At 33.7% G+C, this 15,894-nt stretch overlaps 1 protein-coding gene across 1 annotated transcript; it reads right to left on the minus strand.

Annotated features, from left to right (window-relative positions):
• Positions 1–991: 991 nt before the first annotated feature.
• Positions 992–13,194, minus strand: LOC112034611 (ABC transporter E family member 2). Its single transcript, XM_024067432.2, has 13 exons — positions 13,066–13,194; positions 12,844–12,981; positions 10,418–10,503; positions 10,225–10,322; positions 10,027–10,144; positions 9,846–9,935; positions 6,107–6,411; positions 5,802–5,997; positions 5,536–5,721; positions 5,152–5,421; positions 1,644–1,889; positions 1,429–1,561; positions 992–1,340 (listed from the first exon to the last, which is right to left on the minus strand). The coding sequence occupies exons 2-12, from the start codon at positions 12,944–12,946 to the stop codon at positions 1,442–1,444; spliced, it is 1,818 nt and encodes a 605-aa protein (XP_023923200.1). The 5' UTR covers positions 12,947–12,981; positions 13,066–13,194; the 3' UTR covers positions 992–1,340; positions 1,429–1,441.
• Positions 13,195–15,894: the final 2,700 nt, after the last annotated feature.

The raw sequence follows: 15,894 nt of genomic DNA on the forward strand, positions 1-15,894 counted from the left end.
CTACCTCTCGCCTTTCTCTTCTCTCAACACCACTCAGACCTCTCGCTCTCTTTCTTGTCCCTCTTTGGTGGTGGTCTGGTATTGTGGGTCATCGACGGCAATTGTGGTCGTGGCTTCAGTTGTTTAGGCGGTGGTCCATTTTCCGGTTCTTTCATGGGTCATTAACTGTAGCTATGGTTGTGGATTGCGTTGAAGGTGGTTGTGGGTTGCAGTGATTGGGTGGTTTTGGATGTGGATTGCAGTTAGTTTTCTTCAGATTTATGGTTTCTCCACAACCATAACCACCTTGCTCTGCCACTCTCAAATTGGAGTTTGTTTTTTTTTTTTTTTTTTTTTTAGCAATGGGTTTTGTGAAGGCTTATGGTGTTGGTTGGGTGACGGTGGGTTGAGATGTTGGTGGTAATGGTGGATTTCTGGTGGTGCTAGGCCGCAATTTTGGGTTTTATGGTAGTGGTGGGTTGTAGGTTTATGGTGTGAAATATGAAGACACAGTGATGAAGAGAGAGAGTGATACTAAAATTAATTATTAAAAAAATAGGAGATGTGATATAGAGAAAATTGTAAAATGATTTGTTAAACTAAATAAAGTGACTTTTTGATGTGCCAAATGCTAAATTTTTTTACAAGTGCTAATGCGAGTGCTCTAAGGCCTTTAGCATTAACTATGACACCTTTTGTTTTGCACTTAAATGAATAGACCATTTAACCTTCAACTATAACTTCTAGTTGAGTCTTCTTTCCTAATCAAAATCAAGTGATCATAGATGAGGAAGGGTAGTGCTGAAAAGCCACCAGCTCTAGGCTCACGTTTTACGTGAGATCATGCCCTCTACATCCAGCTACTCACCTCAACCAATTTTTAGTAACAAAAAATCTTTCTAATTACATTATATAAGTAAATATTCAGCAATTCCAGTAAATTTTTCCAAGAGAAAAACTATGGTGGAATTGTTTTAAATATTACCCCAGAAATTACAAAAGTCAGAACATGTAAAGCAATAAATCAATTGACATCATTTTTGCTGTTCCTCAACTAGTTAATTACAACCGTTGATGCCATAAAAGAAAAATAGGCATACAGATTCACTGACCTAATGTCATACCAAAATTGGTGAACACACTATAGGAGAAAATATAGTAAACTGGCATCAATAAATAACATGGCCTGAAAACTCATTTTAAGCCAGAAGTACAACATTTTGCCTTCAACAGGCAAAGGACATCTTGTCGTTTGTCAACATATTGAGATCCCATTGCTCAAACCGATTCCCACATATCTAAATAGCTCATTGAGATCCCACTGCTCAGACCAATGCACTAAAACTTTGAAATTGAAGCAACTGCAAACCAACAAAATTCCCAGTGAATGTTTAGGTGCCAACAGTGTGCATAATAACTTGTATAAGTTTGATATATGAAAGAACCAACCTATTTAAAATTGTCAGTCATCCAGATAATAATAGGACCCAGCAGATTTCTGCTCCCTGTCCTTCGTTGATTCCAGTTTGTTGATTCTAGGGCGGAAATTAGTTGGGTCCCTTCTAAATGTGATATCCAAATGCTGCAAGCAATGCAATACAATGCATCAGTGGAAGGAAGAGAGAGAGAGAGAGATAAACAAGGAAAACAGTTGTGACACTCACAGATAAGAAGAGATTCATCCCAGTCAACAATGACTGTGGAGAATTTGCAATACAATCAAGCGATGGCCTCCCCTCATACACGATAACTCTATCTGCCAGATAAGTTGCCATTATAAAATCATGTTCAACCACGAAAGCAGTTTTCTTTGCATGAAGGATAAACCTCTTAATGACTTTTGAAGCAACTATACGCTGCTCAGAATCAAGATATGCACTTGGTTCATCTATCAGATAAATGTCTGCAGGCTGCATTAAGTAAACCCATACATTAGAGCACCTTCAAATAATCAGAAGAGAGCAAAAAAAAAAAAAGGATGAGTCAGCATAAAGCAACATTGGAATTCTCCATGTCCAAGAATATTTCACTTTGTCTAGTTGCACTTACAGAAACTTCTGTAACAATCCCAACAAATGACTACCACAGGGAATTCATACCACACCAATGATTATTTGATGAATGATAATAAAAGCCTTTATAATATTGACAACAGAACACATGCAATAGAATTTACCCAGAATTATCTGTGCACAGCAAGCTAAAAATCTATATATGCTTTTATCGTACAAGCAAAAGAAATAAAACAAAAAATAACAATGTCTGATCAACAATAGAATAAGAACCGAAAAACACACAACTATATACATATTTATTGCACAATAGTTGATAACGCTTTCTTTCAGTGTGAGACTAGACCGCAAAACAGAGGAACAGAGCAATGTACAAACAAATACAGACTTAAACTAGGGAATTAAAAAAAATGTAGGCTGAAAAATTTAAACCTACCTCACAAAAAAAAAAAAAATAAGTTCAAACTAGTTACAGATACGCTAAAAGAAATCAATACAAACACAATAACCATCAACATTTTGGCTTTTCCCAACTACTGGGTCTTGAGCCTACAACATCACCCTCCACCTTGCTAATACAAGCAGAGAAGGTGTCATTGTCATCATTTTGGCTTTTCCCAACAAAAGTATTATCCAAGTATCTTTATCCCCCAAAATACAACAAATAATGGCAAAATTAAGGAATTACACATGGGGGCATCAGGCACCTAGCATCCATCACAGCAGGAAGGAAGCAAGCCTGGTCCAGAAGAAATTCAAAAAAAACTGGTAGGGAAAAAAAAACCAAGAGAAGGCAGTGAACTTAAGTCTATCAACAACTTCTAAATCAAATTGAAGAATGCATCCACTGGAGATGGATGGGCTCCAATCAATCTAGTTTAGTATGTGATTAATAAGTTTCAAAACTAATTTTAAATACAAAACCTCTGCTAGGGATGGACAAATCTAATTTTCTGACAAGTAATCAAAAACATTATTGAAAAAGAAAAGTACCACATGTTCACAATAGCGAACACAGCACTCAAAGCAATTACAAGCAAATCAAGTAGAAATTCTAACAACAAAGTAGGAAATCAAAAATAGAAGTACAATGCGTAAACCCCCAAACCCAAGACCAATCAAACAAAGGGATGGACAAATCTATTGCATTCAAGTAATTGACAAAGAACAGGATAATCAATCATCTCAACCTCAGGCCAAGCATATGAGACAAACAGTAGAAATTAAGACTTTTGGGCATCAGTTTTAGGTTTTATTGCCTCAACATACTCTTAACTCCAAAGCCTTATACCTTCAGTAAGCACCTACATTATTTATAGCAACAGAAAGCGGCTACTTAAAGCATATAGAAGTTAACTCATAGTCCCAAAAGATTTCCACATTACTTCCTCAGTATTATGTTCAAGGCAGACTAAAAAGCAAAGAGCAAACCATTCATCATTTCAGTGAAAGAACGTAATACCCATGTGATTCTTAAAATTTAAATAATTTTTTTAAAAATAAAATAAAACCTTATAAAAATAAAAAAATAAAAGCAAACCAATCATTTTCAAGTGTAATGGTGAATCGGTTGACCATCTTTTCCCTCATTGTCCGGTTGCTATGGATCCATGGTCCATGGTTTTGGGTTTATTTGGAGTGAGTTGGGTTATGCCAAAGTCTATTGTTGGGCTCCTAGCTTGCTAGCAAGGTCGGTTTGGTCGTCATCAAAATGGACATATATGGCTAACTGTTCCCCATTGTTAAATGTGCTGTCTTTGGTAGGAAAGAAATAGCAAAACCTTATGGCATGAAAGATCCATGCCAAACCTCAAGTTATTGTTCTTTAGAACCTTATTGCATTCGTTGTCAGTTTTGTGAAACCAATCATTTTCTTCTTTTCTTGATTTACTTGATTTATGTAATTTTTGAACTTGATTTATTGACCCCTGTACACTTCTTGTGTACTAGGGTGTCCCCTTTTTTATATCAATAAAATTATTAATTATAAATAAATAATAACAAAAAAGAAAAATCAAACCAATCAGAAATAGGGATAAATTACTTTTTTTACATTTTTATTAGTTACACATGTACCTAATGGGTCTTGAACCTATGACATCACCCACCAATTGCTTCTATAAGGGAGAGGTGCCATTTGACCTAGAGCTCACTATTTAAAAGAAAGGAAAATATCACCACACCAATAATCAACCCAGAACTGCACTCTCTGGACTACACACTGAGCTTTATACACTACCCTAAATACAGAGATATTTACTACTAGCAAACTTAAGGCCAGGAAGAACAAATTAATATAGAAAAATAAAAAATAAAATAAAATAAAATAAAACAAACAAACAGGAAAATATACAAACATCCCCGTGAGGTATGGCGCGTTCTTTTCACTAATGAAATTGTTTTTACAATTCACACACACACACACAGGGACACACAGAGACAATATATATATATATATATATATATGTACATCTGTACACCAGGAAATCAAGCAAATTATTGAAACTCATGGACACAGTCATTTGCAACATCCAGCCTATTTAACCAGACATAGACTAAACTAAATAGCTAAATAACTAATACAAATCCTTTGTGCCACTTTTTGTGTTACACTTCCACCAATTGTGATATGCCATGTGACTATTTTTTTTTTTTTCTAGTTTAAAATTTCAGTTATTTTATAAGGAAAGTAAAAAAGAATACATGGCAAGTTCTGATTGATAGAGTATAAAGTAGTATAAAGGTAAAATAATCCCAGCATGTTGGACAAATAGAAGGGATCATAAAAGGAATTCAATCTTGTGTTGCTCGTGTAACTAATAATAGCATTTTTATTTTTTGATAGGTAATACAAATTTTATTGAAAAAACAAACATCGTGTTCATGATGATGAACACTCTTGACATGAAGAAAATACAAAAAGCTCAAAAGCTACTAAGAATAAAAATTATTATTATTAACAATAATAATAATTAAGTAATACCAACAAATGATAAATCTACATTCATTCTTCAAAAATCAACAATGCATGATTAATATTCCGAGGGATAAATTAACCAATCGACAAAAACTACTCAGTTATTTACATTCTAGCACAATTAATAGAAAGTATACATTTTCATTTTTAAAATTTAAAAAATAAAAAATAAAAACTTATTACCTTCCCAAGGCATAGGCATAATGCAACTCTTTGCAACTCTCCACCAGAAAGATTCACAACTTCTTGATCCATTAATTGTTCAATAAGAAGAGGCTTCATAACATCCGACACAAACTGAGCATGCATGTATGAATCCCGTATTTTTGAATGTAGCAAGTGCCGCACAGTGGATGGAAATTTTGGACTGATCTTCTGGGGCTTGTAAGAAACATTAAACTCAGGAATCTCCACATCAGAACCTTCTACAGAATCAGGTTTCAGTAAACCAGCCTGCAAATTTAGCCAACAGGATAACTCATCCTCTTAAAAAGCAGGAGATCCCAAAATAACTCAAACAGCTAAACATGAAAAAGAATACAAAAGTGATGAAAAGAAAAAAAATACCAGCATACGGATAAATGTTGTTTTGCCAGTCCCATTCTCACCCAGCATCACAATAATCTGAGAATCAGTAAATTCACCCTCAACAACACGAAGCCTGAAATTTCCTTGAGTTTTGGTCATGGTTGGGTATTTGTAACGTGCATATGTCTCAATTTCCTCCGCGCTTTCTTGTGGAGTCTCAGCAACCTAGAGAAGGCAACAAGTAAATAAAAGAGTACAGCTAAACAAAGTCAAAAGGCAACAAATTAGCAAAGCTAACAGATAACCTTAAAGGTAAGGGATTCATCCCGAAAACGTAAATTTTCTGTTGGAACAAATCCAGCCAAGAAGATATTGATTCCTTCTCTGACTGAGAAGGGAAGGGTTACAACTCCATATGCTCCCGGTTTCCCATATAAACAGCAAATGAAGTCCGACAAGTAATCCAGGACGCTAAGATCATGCTCCACAACAATTACATAGCTGAAATATGAAGTTTAAACAGTGTGATTACCATTCTTAAAAGTCCTTAATACAAACAATAAAATCATTTGAAGATTAAGAGTAATAAAATGGCTGGAGAAACAAAAACCTATTAGGCCTGAGCAAAGAACGGACAACTTGAGCAGCTTTAAGCCTCTGTTTTACATCAAGGTAACTTGAAGGTTCATCAAACATATATATTTCTGCATTCTGTACAGCAACAACAGCAATAGCAAATCTCTGAAGCTCTCCTCCAGACAAATCCCCTACATTACGGTCTATAACCTGGTTCAGCTGAAGATCAGCACAGAGTTCTGACTTCATGTCTCTCTCATCCTTTTGGTCCAGCACCTGCCCTACATTACCTTGAACAGCTTTTGGAATGTGATCAACATACTGGGGCTTTATAATGGCCTAATAAAAAATATATATACATTCTTAGTAGAGAGACAAAGGTTAAACAAAGGTATCTAATATCCAACCAAAAGACAACACAGAAAATGATCAAAATCATGGGATCCAAGTACGTACAGCATATTAAAATTCAGCATTAAACTAATAAAGACAACTTCTGATGCTCGTGAATCATACCCATCAAACGTTCTTATAATTAATATCTCCATCCATGAAAAAAAAATATAAATAAATAAGGTCTTTTGCAGTTTCATGAATTCCATGGGCTTGGTGCACCAAGTGGTCAGATACAAATTAGCCAAGTTAATGCAAGCATTATATTAGACAAACCACACTGCATTCTTGCAGAAAAATCAATGGGGCAAATAGGGAAACAGGCCAAACCCTAGGCTTCACCATCTAGGGATGCTTGGAATCACCATCAAGCTGTAGAGCAATATCTAATCAGAAAATTTTCATTCAAAATGCATTGCCTCAAACTATTTCTAAAGCCTCCTTTTAATAGGCTTCCAGGACTACATCAACAAGGAGAGAGATATAATCAAGCCACAATTAAATCCATAAAATCCTCAAACGTTATAAAGCCCAAACAAATTCAAGAATGAAATCAAATATCTCAAATAAATACAAATCTAGAACAAATGGTGCCATCAGGCGTTGTTTTGGGTTTCAACAGTGGGTGTGGATCATTTGGGTATCAACAGCCTTGGAGTTTGTTTGATCGGTTCTGGGTGTGGGATTGTGGATTTTGTGTTTCAGGTATGGATTGATACAGGATGCCTTGTCTCCAGTTTGCAGATAAGAGTTGCATTTTCTTTTTGATTGGTTAGCTACACGTGCACCTGATCAACCTTGAACCCATGACCCCACCCTCCACCTAGAACTTGTAAGGGGAGGAGGTGCCAATTGAGCTAGAGCTCATTGTGTGAGTTGGATTAGTCTAGCTTGAACCTTTTTTTTTTTTTTTTTGGGTAAGTAATAAGAATTATATTAAGAGAGATGCTACATCCATAACATTTTTACAACAAATCACAGGTAGTTAGTTGTTATTAGTTCAAATTTGAACCTAACACTAAGATTATTTTTTTGCCCTAACAATCACAACCAGTAACAATCTACCACTTAAAATTTGTTGTAAAAATGTTGTGCACGTATCATTTCTCTTATATTAACCTTGAAGAAAAAACGAAAACAGCAAATACAAGGTGTTCATAATGGTACTTTGGAAGTAAGAAACTCCAAAGTAGAAGAACAGTTTGAGGAACCCTTGCACCTAGCCCATTCAAAAAGAGTACTTTGGCTAAGAGCTTGTAACTGATCAAGCAATTTCTCTATAGCCTCAAAAGAGTTCCTGTTTCTTTCCATCCAAACAACCCACATCAAACAACGAGGAACCATATTCCATATGTCTAAAGAAAATTTCCCCAACCAATTACTCCAACAAAACACCAAACTCTCCGCTGAACCTAGCATGACCCATTGAATCCCAAAAACTTGTAACATTTGCACCCACAAAGAATAAGCTACAGGACAGTGAAGGAGAAGATGGTCCACAGATTCCGCAGAACAGCAACACATACAGCACCCTATTTGCCAAAGGGAGGCCCCGGAGCATCAAATTATCCAAGGTAAGTATCCGACCATGGGCTACGGTCCACAAGAAGAAAGCCACCCTTCTAGAAACCTAGACTTTCCAGATCCCCTTCCAAGGGAAGCTAGAGAGAGATGTACCCTTGATCTTATTATAAAAAGACTGAATATCGAACTTACCATTCCCATCAAGACACCAATGGGGACTATCACACCCAAAGCCTCTTGGAATTCGAGACTGAATGAAATTTAGGAAAGAGAAAGCAGCTTCTAATTCCCTCTCATGAAAATACATATAAAATCTGAAGTTCCAAAATTTATTACTCCCATCCTCCTGATGACCCAACAAATCAGAAATGTAGGCTTCCTTCTCATTTGAACACGCATATAACTGAGGATAGAGCATTTTAAGTGAGGTATCCCCAACCCACCTATCATGCCCAAAAAAAAAAAATGCGGGAGCCATCACCCACCACAAGAGCCAAATGTTTGGAGAACCTCTCCCAACCGTCATTAATACCACGCCAAAGACCACACCCGTGGGCCCTTTTGCATTCTTTAATATTCCAACCCCCCTTGACCCTCTCCATATTTGAGGGTTTTAACTCAGAGGTGATAAGAGGTTGAATGGGAATGGTTGTGACTTTGAGAGAGTCACCTTCTCCAAGACGAGACTACTTCAAGAGGATCTCTACCTCCAAGCAAGACTACAATAGTCTAAGCAACAAGTTTACTCTCCTAATTGATATCAAATGAGGGATTACATGTCTAGATTTGTACACCTAAGCTCTAATTGTATTGGCAACGCATAGCCCACTCCTATAGGTTAGCCTTTGCGGCACATGTTAAAGACGGGCAATTTCACATTTAACTTATTAAATGAGGCTCCTAACAAACATGCACGTGCTTAATCAATTCATGCATCTGCTAGGCTAGCTAACTCTAACTACTCTGACAGTTGACATCCAATACTTAAAGTAACCCTAATATGAGCTCTTGGTTGCCAACTCAAGGTCGAATCACCTGCATGAGAATGAGAGGGAACCCCATGCAAATTTGGATCCACATTGATCTAGAAGTGCCAATCAGCACTCTAAAAATGCATGGAAGTACCGATTTGGCTACTCTGAGTGGCAATTGGCACTTCCTTTACATGAGTCAATTTTGCTTCTGATTGATAAGTTGGTTCAAGTTTGTAACATGATCCTAACATGCGCCTCACTTTAGGGGAAAGAAGCATAGGGCCTTCGGCGCTTCACACTTTTACCAACAATGGTGAAAAGTTCAATGCATTGTTATATGAAAGAAACTTTATATGGATATTAAAAAAAAGTTAATCGAATTTGTGTAAACTTTGCATGATACCCATCAAAGCTATCATCTATAAGCCTAAGTCAAGATTTGAGAATAATTTCAATTAATAGTAGTTACCACTCCTTTTTTTGGTAGGCAACCACACTAATCAAACCCTACGAATTTGTACACATTTAATGTTTAGCCTTTCTAATGAATACGTTAAGCAATTGCCTTATAGGAACTTGACAATATACACAATATACAAAATTTTTTTGGAGCCCATGAAAGATTGAATGGTACCTAACACACAAGTAGGGACCAATCCAAGTAGACTACTAAAACAACAAAGATAATAAGAAAATAAGGGAGTAGCAAAGATACGCCTTACCCTTGTTAACAACTAAAATATTTCAAAGCTTCATTAGTTATTTACTCATGAAGATCAACATCAATAATGAAATAGTGAGACAAGCAGATAGAAATTCAATTTATTTTTCAAGTTCAATAAGGTATGCCATATGTGTAAAAGAACATTCAAAAAGGCACACCTTCAAATTATCTTCAAGAATACGTGTAAAATAATTCTGCAGCTCAGATCCTCGGAAGTATGTCAAGATTTCCTGCCAATCTGGAGGATTCTAAAAAATAATAAAAATAATAAAAGTCAAAAAGATAAGCTATGTAAATGCATCAAGAAGCCATTAAGGAAATGACGCCTGAGAATATTACATTGAAGCGACCGAGGTTTGGTTTCAGTTTTCCAGCCAAAACTTTGAGGGCAGTGGACTTCCCAATGCCATTAGTTCCAACCAGGCCAAGAACTTGCCCAGGTCTCGGGACTGGTAACCTGTTAAGTAGTTTCCTGCTCTGTCAAACTAAAGAAAAAGATATACACATTTTTTTCTGGAAAGGAAACAGAAAACTAACCTGTGCAATTTAAAAGTGTTAGGGCCATAGCGATGGGTTGTATCTTTGGCCAGATCTTTTGGCAAGTTGATGATCTGAATAGCTTCAAACGGGCATTTCTGCATCAGTAGAATACTTAGTTAAATCAATACATCCCATTGAATACAACCAACCAAGAGGAACAAGAAAATTATTACAACAGTAATTTACTAACCTTGACACAGATACCACATCCAATACACAATTCCTCAGAGATGAAAGCAATCTTTGATGCAGGAGTAACCTCAATACAGAGTTTTCCTGCATATATAGCGCAGAAATGGTAAGAAACTGTATCTATCACCAAAAGATGTGAATATATAATCCAAATTCCATTTTTGGATTGGCGATTTACACAAACCACATAGGTCTTAAACCCAAGACTTTTAACTTCCATCTCATTATTGAGGGAGGAGAAAGTGCCATTTGAATTAGAGCTCATCGTCATAAACCAAACTCCATGTTGAAGACAAAACAACCCATAAAGAAGCTTAGCTAGAAGGTAAAGATGCAAATGCAGTCTTCAGTCGCAGTATAACGAGCAAAATGCAAGCACACCAAAGATAATGCTCCTGCTAGCTATTCTCACATCAACACATACAACATACATCAAATTCCCGTCAAATGTAAGGTTACTCAACTATTATAAGTACTTAACTATTATAAGCACTCACAATTCTTGACCCTTTTATCTACTAAACTCAGCTGAGCTTTAATCCTAACTACTTAAGGTTATTCAATGAACTCAGTCATTTTATTCAAAAGAAAAGATAGGTTACTCAATGAACCACCGTGAACTATTACAGCTAGTCACATGCATCAGGTTACTTTTCATCACCATCTATTTACTAGTTTGCATGCCATCAGCTTTTTTGTATAGTTTTTTTTAGCTTTAACCAACTTTCAGAAAAAAAATATATATATATATATATATATTCAGCCAGTTTTTTTTTTTTTAAGTAAAAAAAAGCTTTAACCAACTTTCAGAAAAAAAATATATATATATATATATATATTCAGCCAGTTTTTTTTTTTTTAAGTAAAAAAAAATCAAATAAGCTAGTGCCTAACGGACCCACATCCTTTGATGTGATGCAGCACCAGATATGAAAGGCCTACTATCTATTTGATCAAATTGATACTGATTGATTTTTTTTTTTTAACCTGATGGATCGATCATCTGTAACATTGATGGATACTGTGACCTTTTTAGGATTTAATTTTATTTACTTGCATTTTTGTATTTCATGACTGATTATGAGTTGGTATTTCCTAAGAGGCAGGGGTACGTTTTTGGGTACAGGTATGCTACAATACAGGGTACGGCGATACAGAAATTTCTAAAAAACTAGGATATGATACGACAGGGATATGTGTATTAATTAATTGTTAAATATATTTTTATATTTTTATATATTGTTCAGCATTTACTTTTCATATATTTTTAAGATTGTATCAATTTAAGAGCAATAATGGATAATAAAGAAAATCCTTTTTTTTTTGTTTGATAGATAAGAGAAGTTGTATGAAAATTACTACTCCATCAAAGAAATAAAGTAGGCAAAGAAAATACGTACAAGCAACAATGAAAAAGAGAAAACAGTATACAAGAAGAAAGGGAATCTAAAAGAAATGGAATGGATTCCATAGAAGTAAATCCCCACGCACATGACCAATCAAACAAAGTTGTCACAAATAAAGCTATGAGCTCACCAAGCTAACCATTATCATTTATCATTTTATGAACATCTTGTTTCTATAAAATCCAATATTATGTGCCACAGAGAAAAATTAGAGAGATAGCCAATATTTTCTTGTACATAGTTTTTGCTTTAGTTTTTGGTAATCTTTGGCTGCTATATGTTTTATTTACATAAAGTATTCCTTTAATAAACTTTTCTCTTACCCATCAAAAAAAAAAGAGAGAGATAGCCATCCTAAAACATCTTCCCTCCTATTTTCCTATAATAACTTCCATCTTATTTAGTAAAGGGTTTCTGTCAAGTTATATACTAGTATAACTCTTGCAAAGTTACACCACTCAAAAACTTTCAATTACAATGGTACCTTGCCAAGTCTACCATCAGAATAAATATTCAATAAAATAAATAAATATTCTTCCTATGCTTACCATCATACCATGCATGATAAATTTTACTTCAATCCAATATTATTGTTATCAGATCTATAAATCAGTAATTTAGTATATTTTTAAAATTAAAAATATTTTAAAGTAGATATACCCCATATTATGAAGAAATATACCCCCAATGCCTTTATTAAAAAATAGACCCAAAACTGATCTTTGGTACTAATATTTAAGTAATTCTTACAAACCCAATTGCCTGAAACTTGAAAGCATTCTATTTAGTTCATCACATCCCTTTTTTTTTTTTTTTTTTCCCAGAAAGCCTAATACCGTTTGCTGCATCACATCCATAGCTCATCAAAAACTCATACTAGAATCCATTGCAAATATAATCAATCTTAACCTAAAATTCATGCTCTTCTTGATTTCATAATGAATTAAAAGAAAAAAAAGGGTCTCCGATCAAGAACAATTCATCGTCGATTTCAGAATAAGAATGAAAAAGTAGGTACCGGTTTTGACAACAGGGCAGCTTTTTTTGCATTCCTGTCGGCACTTCTTGGGCTTGCACCTATCGGAGCTCACAATCGCTATACGCGTCAATCGTTCCGACATGTCTGCTTTTCTCTTCTTCTCTTATCTTCTATTCTCTGAATTACACACAAAATATTTCATAAAAGGCAATGAATAGAGAGAGAGTTAGGGTTTTGAAATTGCAAAGTGAAGTTCTTTACCTTGTTGTTTGGGTTTTATGAGAGAGACAGAGAAAAAGAGAGAGGTGATGTGGTAATTAGACTGGGTGTTATGAGCTTGGAGCTGACGCGCAGAACCATTGGGGCACGTTTCTTATTCTGTAATAGGTAGGGGAAAAAAAATAGATATTCCTATGCGCAATTATTCAGTTGTTTGGTTATATTTAGTTATATTTTTATTATAATGAATAGATATTCTTTATGAATAGTTATTTTATAAAATAAAAAATAATTATTTCTTATCAAAAATACTGAATATTTATTCTTTCACCTTATATAATAACTTTTTTTTAAATTTTCTTAAAAAGTCATTAGTTGCCAATTTTCAAAAGGAAAAAAAATAAATTTTTCTTGTTGTTAATTATTAATTCTATTTTGAACACTCTAAAATAAGTATATTTTAGGAAATTTGACTTAAAAATTATTTAATTACACCTTCATTTTATACACTACTAAATTGTAGATGCATATTCAAAATTATATTCTTAAAGGGTCACCAAACTAATGAATAGTAATACTTATTACATTTAGTATTCCTTATAATACTTATTCCTATTACTGTGTAGTAATCATTACAGTGTATCAAACGTGCCCCTAGAGTTTTTCTCGGATCTATAATATATTGTCCCTAATTTTTTTTTTTTGAATTTATTTTCTTGTCTTTAAACTTTTATTTCTAAATTATTAAAAATGTTACCCTTATCAATTAAAAGAAAAAAATAAATAAAAATTTCATTCCTAAACTATTGTAACAAATTCTTTTTCGTATCTGTTTTAGTCTCTAAACTATTAGAAAAATGTAGACCAAAGTGCAAAACACACTCTAAAATTTGAGGATCTTTGCATTTTACACACTAAAATTTTTGAGTTTAAATTATACCCCTAACATTCTATATTGTTTGGATTGTTAGTCCCTCCATTCATTTTTCACGGATGCATCTATTAAATGTCGTGTACCACGTGCATTAGTTGGCCCAATTGGATTATGGCACATAATATTAACTATTCCATATCATTAACTAAACTTTAACCCCAAAAAAAAAAAAAATCTAGAAAAACTAATTTAAAATTTTTATTTTTTAATAAAAATTTTAAATTTACAAAAACTAAAAAAATGACATAATTTTTTTTATTATTAATATATCTAGGCATTCAAAATTTTCTCAAGAAAAACAAAATTTTCTTTCCAAAAAACTCATGTTATATTTTTCCAAACAAGAATTAGCATTGCAATTGTTGATAGTTGCTTATTTGTTTTGTAAAGCAACCAATATATATACATATATATATATATATATGAAATAGATTCAAGTTACACCTAGTGTAACTTGACAAGAGTTACATCATTTGTAGACCGTAGATTTGTAATTGATCTAATGGTTAAAAAAATAGCATTAAATGCTAATTGACTTACACCTCATTCACTTAATTAATAGCAATTTTGCTTCTCTCTCCTTATTTATTATTTAAAACCTTTTAAATATATTCCTTTTTTGGCCAATGACTTTACAAATATATTTGCAATACTTTTTTTTTTTTAGTTTGTACTACTCTTTTTTTTTTTTTTTTTTGGTCTTCTTTTAAGCCGGTCATACATTTTTTTTTTTTTTTTTTTGGTCTTCTTTTAAGCCGGTCATACTCTTATAGTGTTATCCCACCAAAAAAAAAAAAAAAAAGAAGAAGAAGAAGAAGAAGAAAGAAAGAGTAGTGAGAACAAATATGATGACCATTAATTGCCATTTGTGGGCCTTCAATGATTTTTTTTTTTTTAAATTTATTTATGGGATGGCCTTCAATGATTTTAATTTCTTCTTCCAAACTTGTTTCTTAATTTTGTCATCCTCAAGAAAAATCCTATGATAATATTCTAATGGCTTTACTTTTATGAGGTTAGATAAAAACTTGGTCGCTAAGCAAGGATGATTCTTCTTCTTCTTCTTCTTCTTCTTATTATTATTACAAAAGTTGGACATGTTAGGATGTCTTATTGGATTAAGAAAGTTGAATAATATAAAGATCATGTAAACACATATATCATGTGTTGGCATGTTGCCAATTTTTAAAAGTCGTGCATGGTAGACACGGCTAACGTTTCCTCCATTTGAGCTTTGAAAAGCCAAAATTAATTAATAAAAAAAATTTCTTCGTGGATATTTATTTATAATTCTATTACCCAGCAAATTTATTTATTTATTTTATTTTAAGAAGGCAAAGAAAATATTCACAATTAATAGAGTATTACCGGCTTAAAGAAGAAAAGAAAATGACATGAGTACTATAGACTCAGGCACACCCAAAAAAGAAGAAGAGAGAATTGACAATATAATTGTAAAGTCATTCAACCAAAAAAAAAAAAAGTATCTGTGTTAATTTTTATTTGAGAAACTTATTATTTAAAACCTCATTAAACAACACTTAGCCATTTATTTATTTTTAAGGAGACATGATATATAATCACAATTGATAAGACTATAAGAGTATGACCGGTTTAAAAGAAGAGAAAAAAAGTAGTACGAATTCAACAAATATATATATATATATATATTGATGAAGCGTAAGTTCGTCAATCAAAGTGGACAGATGGAACCAATCCCCAGACTGTGTGAATGTCTCCTCAAAGGTGGTCATCGGTGTGGTGTCTGTCATAACGCCTTCGATGCCAAAGTCAGTACAAGGGAGCCCTTTGTTAGTTAAAACAGAATCGTAGAATAACAGTAAAATTATCCGATTATTTTTCTTACCTTGTGTTCATACTGTGAGGGCCTTATATATGCTTCAATAGCTTCTAGTCGTTGGGGTAGTTATGGTGGT

The sequence above is a fragment of the Quercus suber genome, unplaced genomic scaffold (genome assembly GCF_002906115.3).
Source record: "Quercus suber isolate HL8 unplaced genomic scaffold, Cork oak 2.0 scaffold_17, whole genome shotgun sequence".
Lineage (NCBI taxonomy): Eukaryota > Viridiplantae > Streptophyta > Magnoliopsida > Fagales > Fagaceae > Quercus > Quercus suber.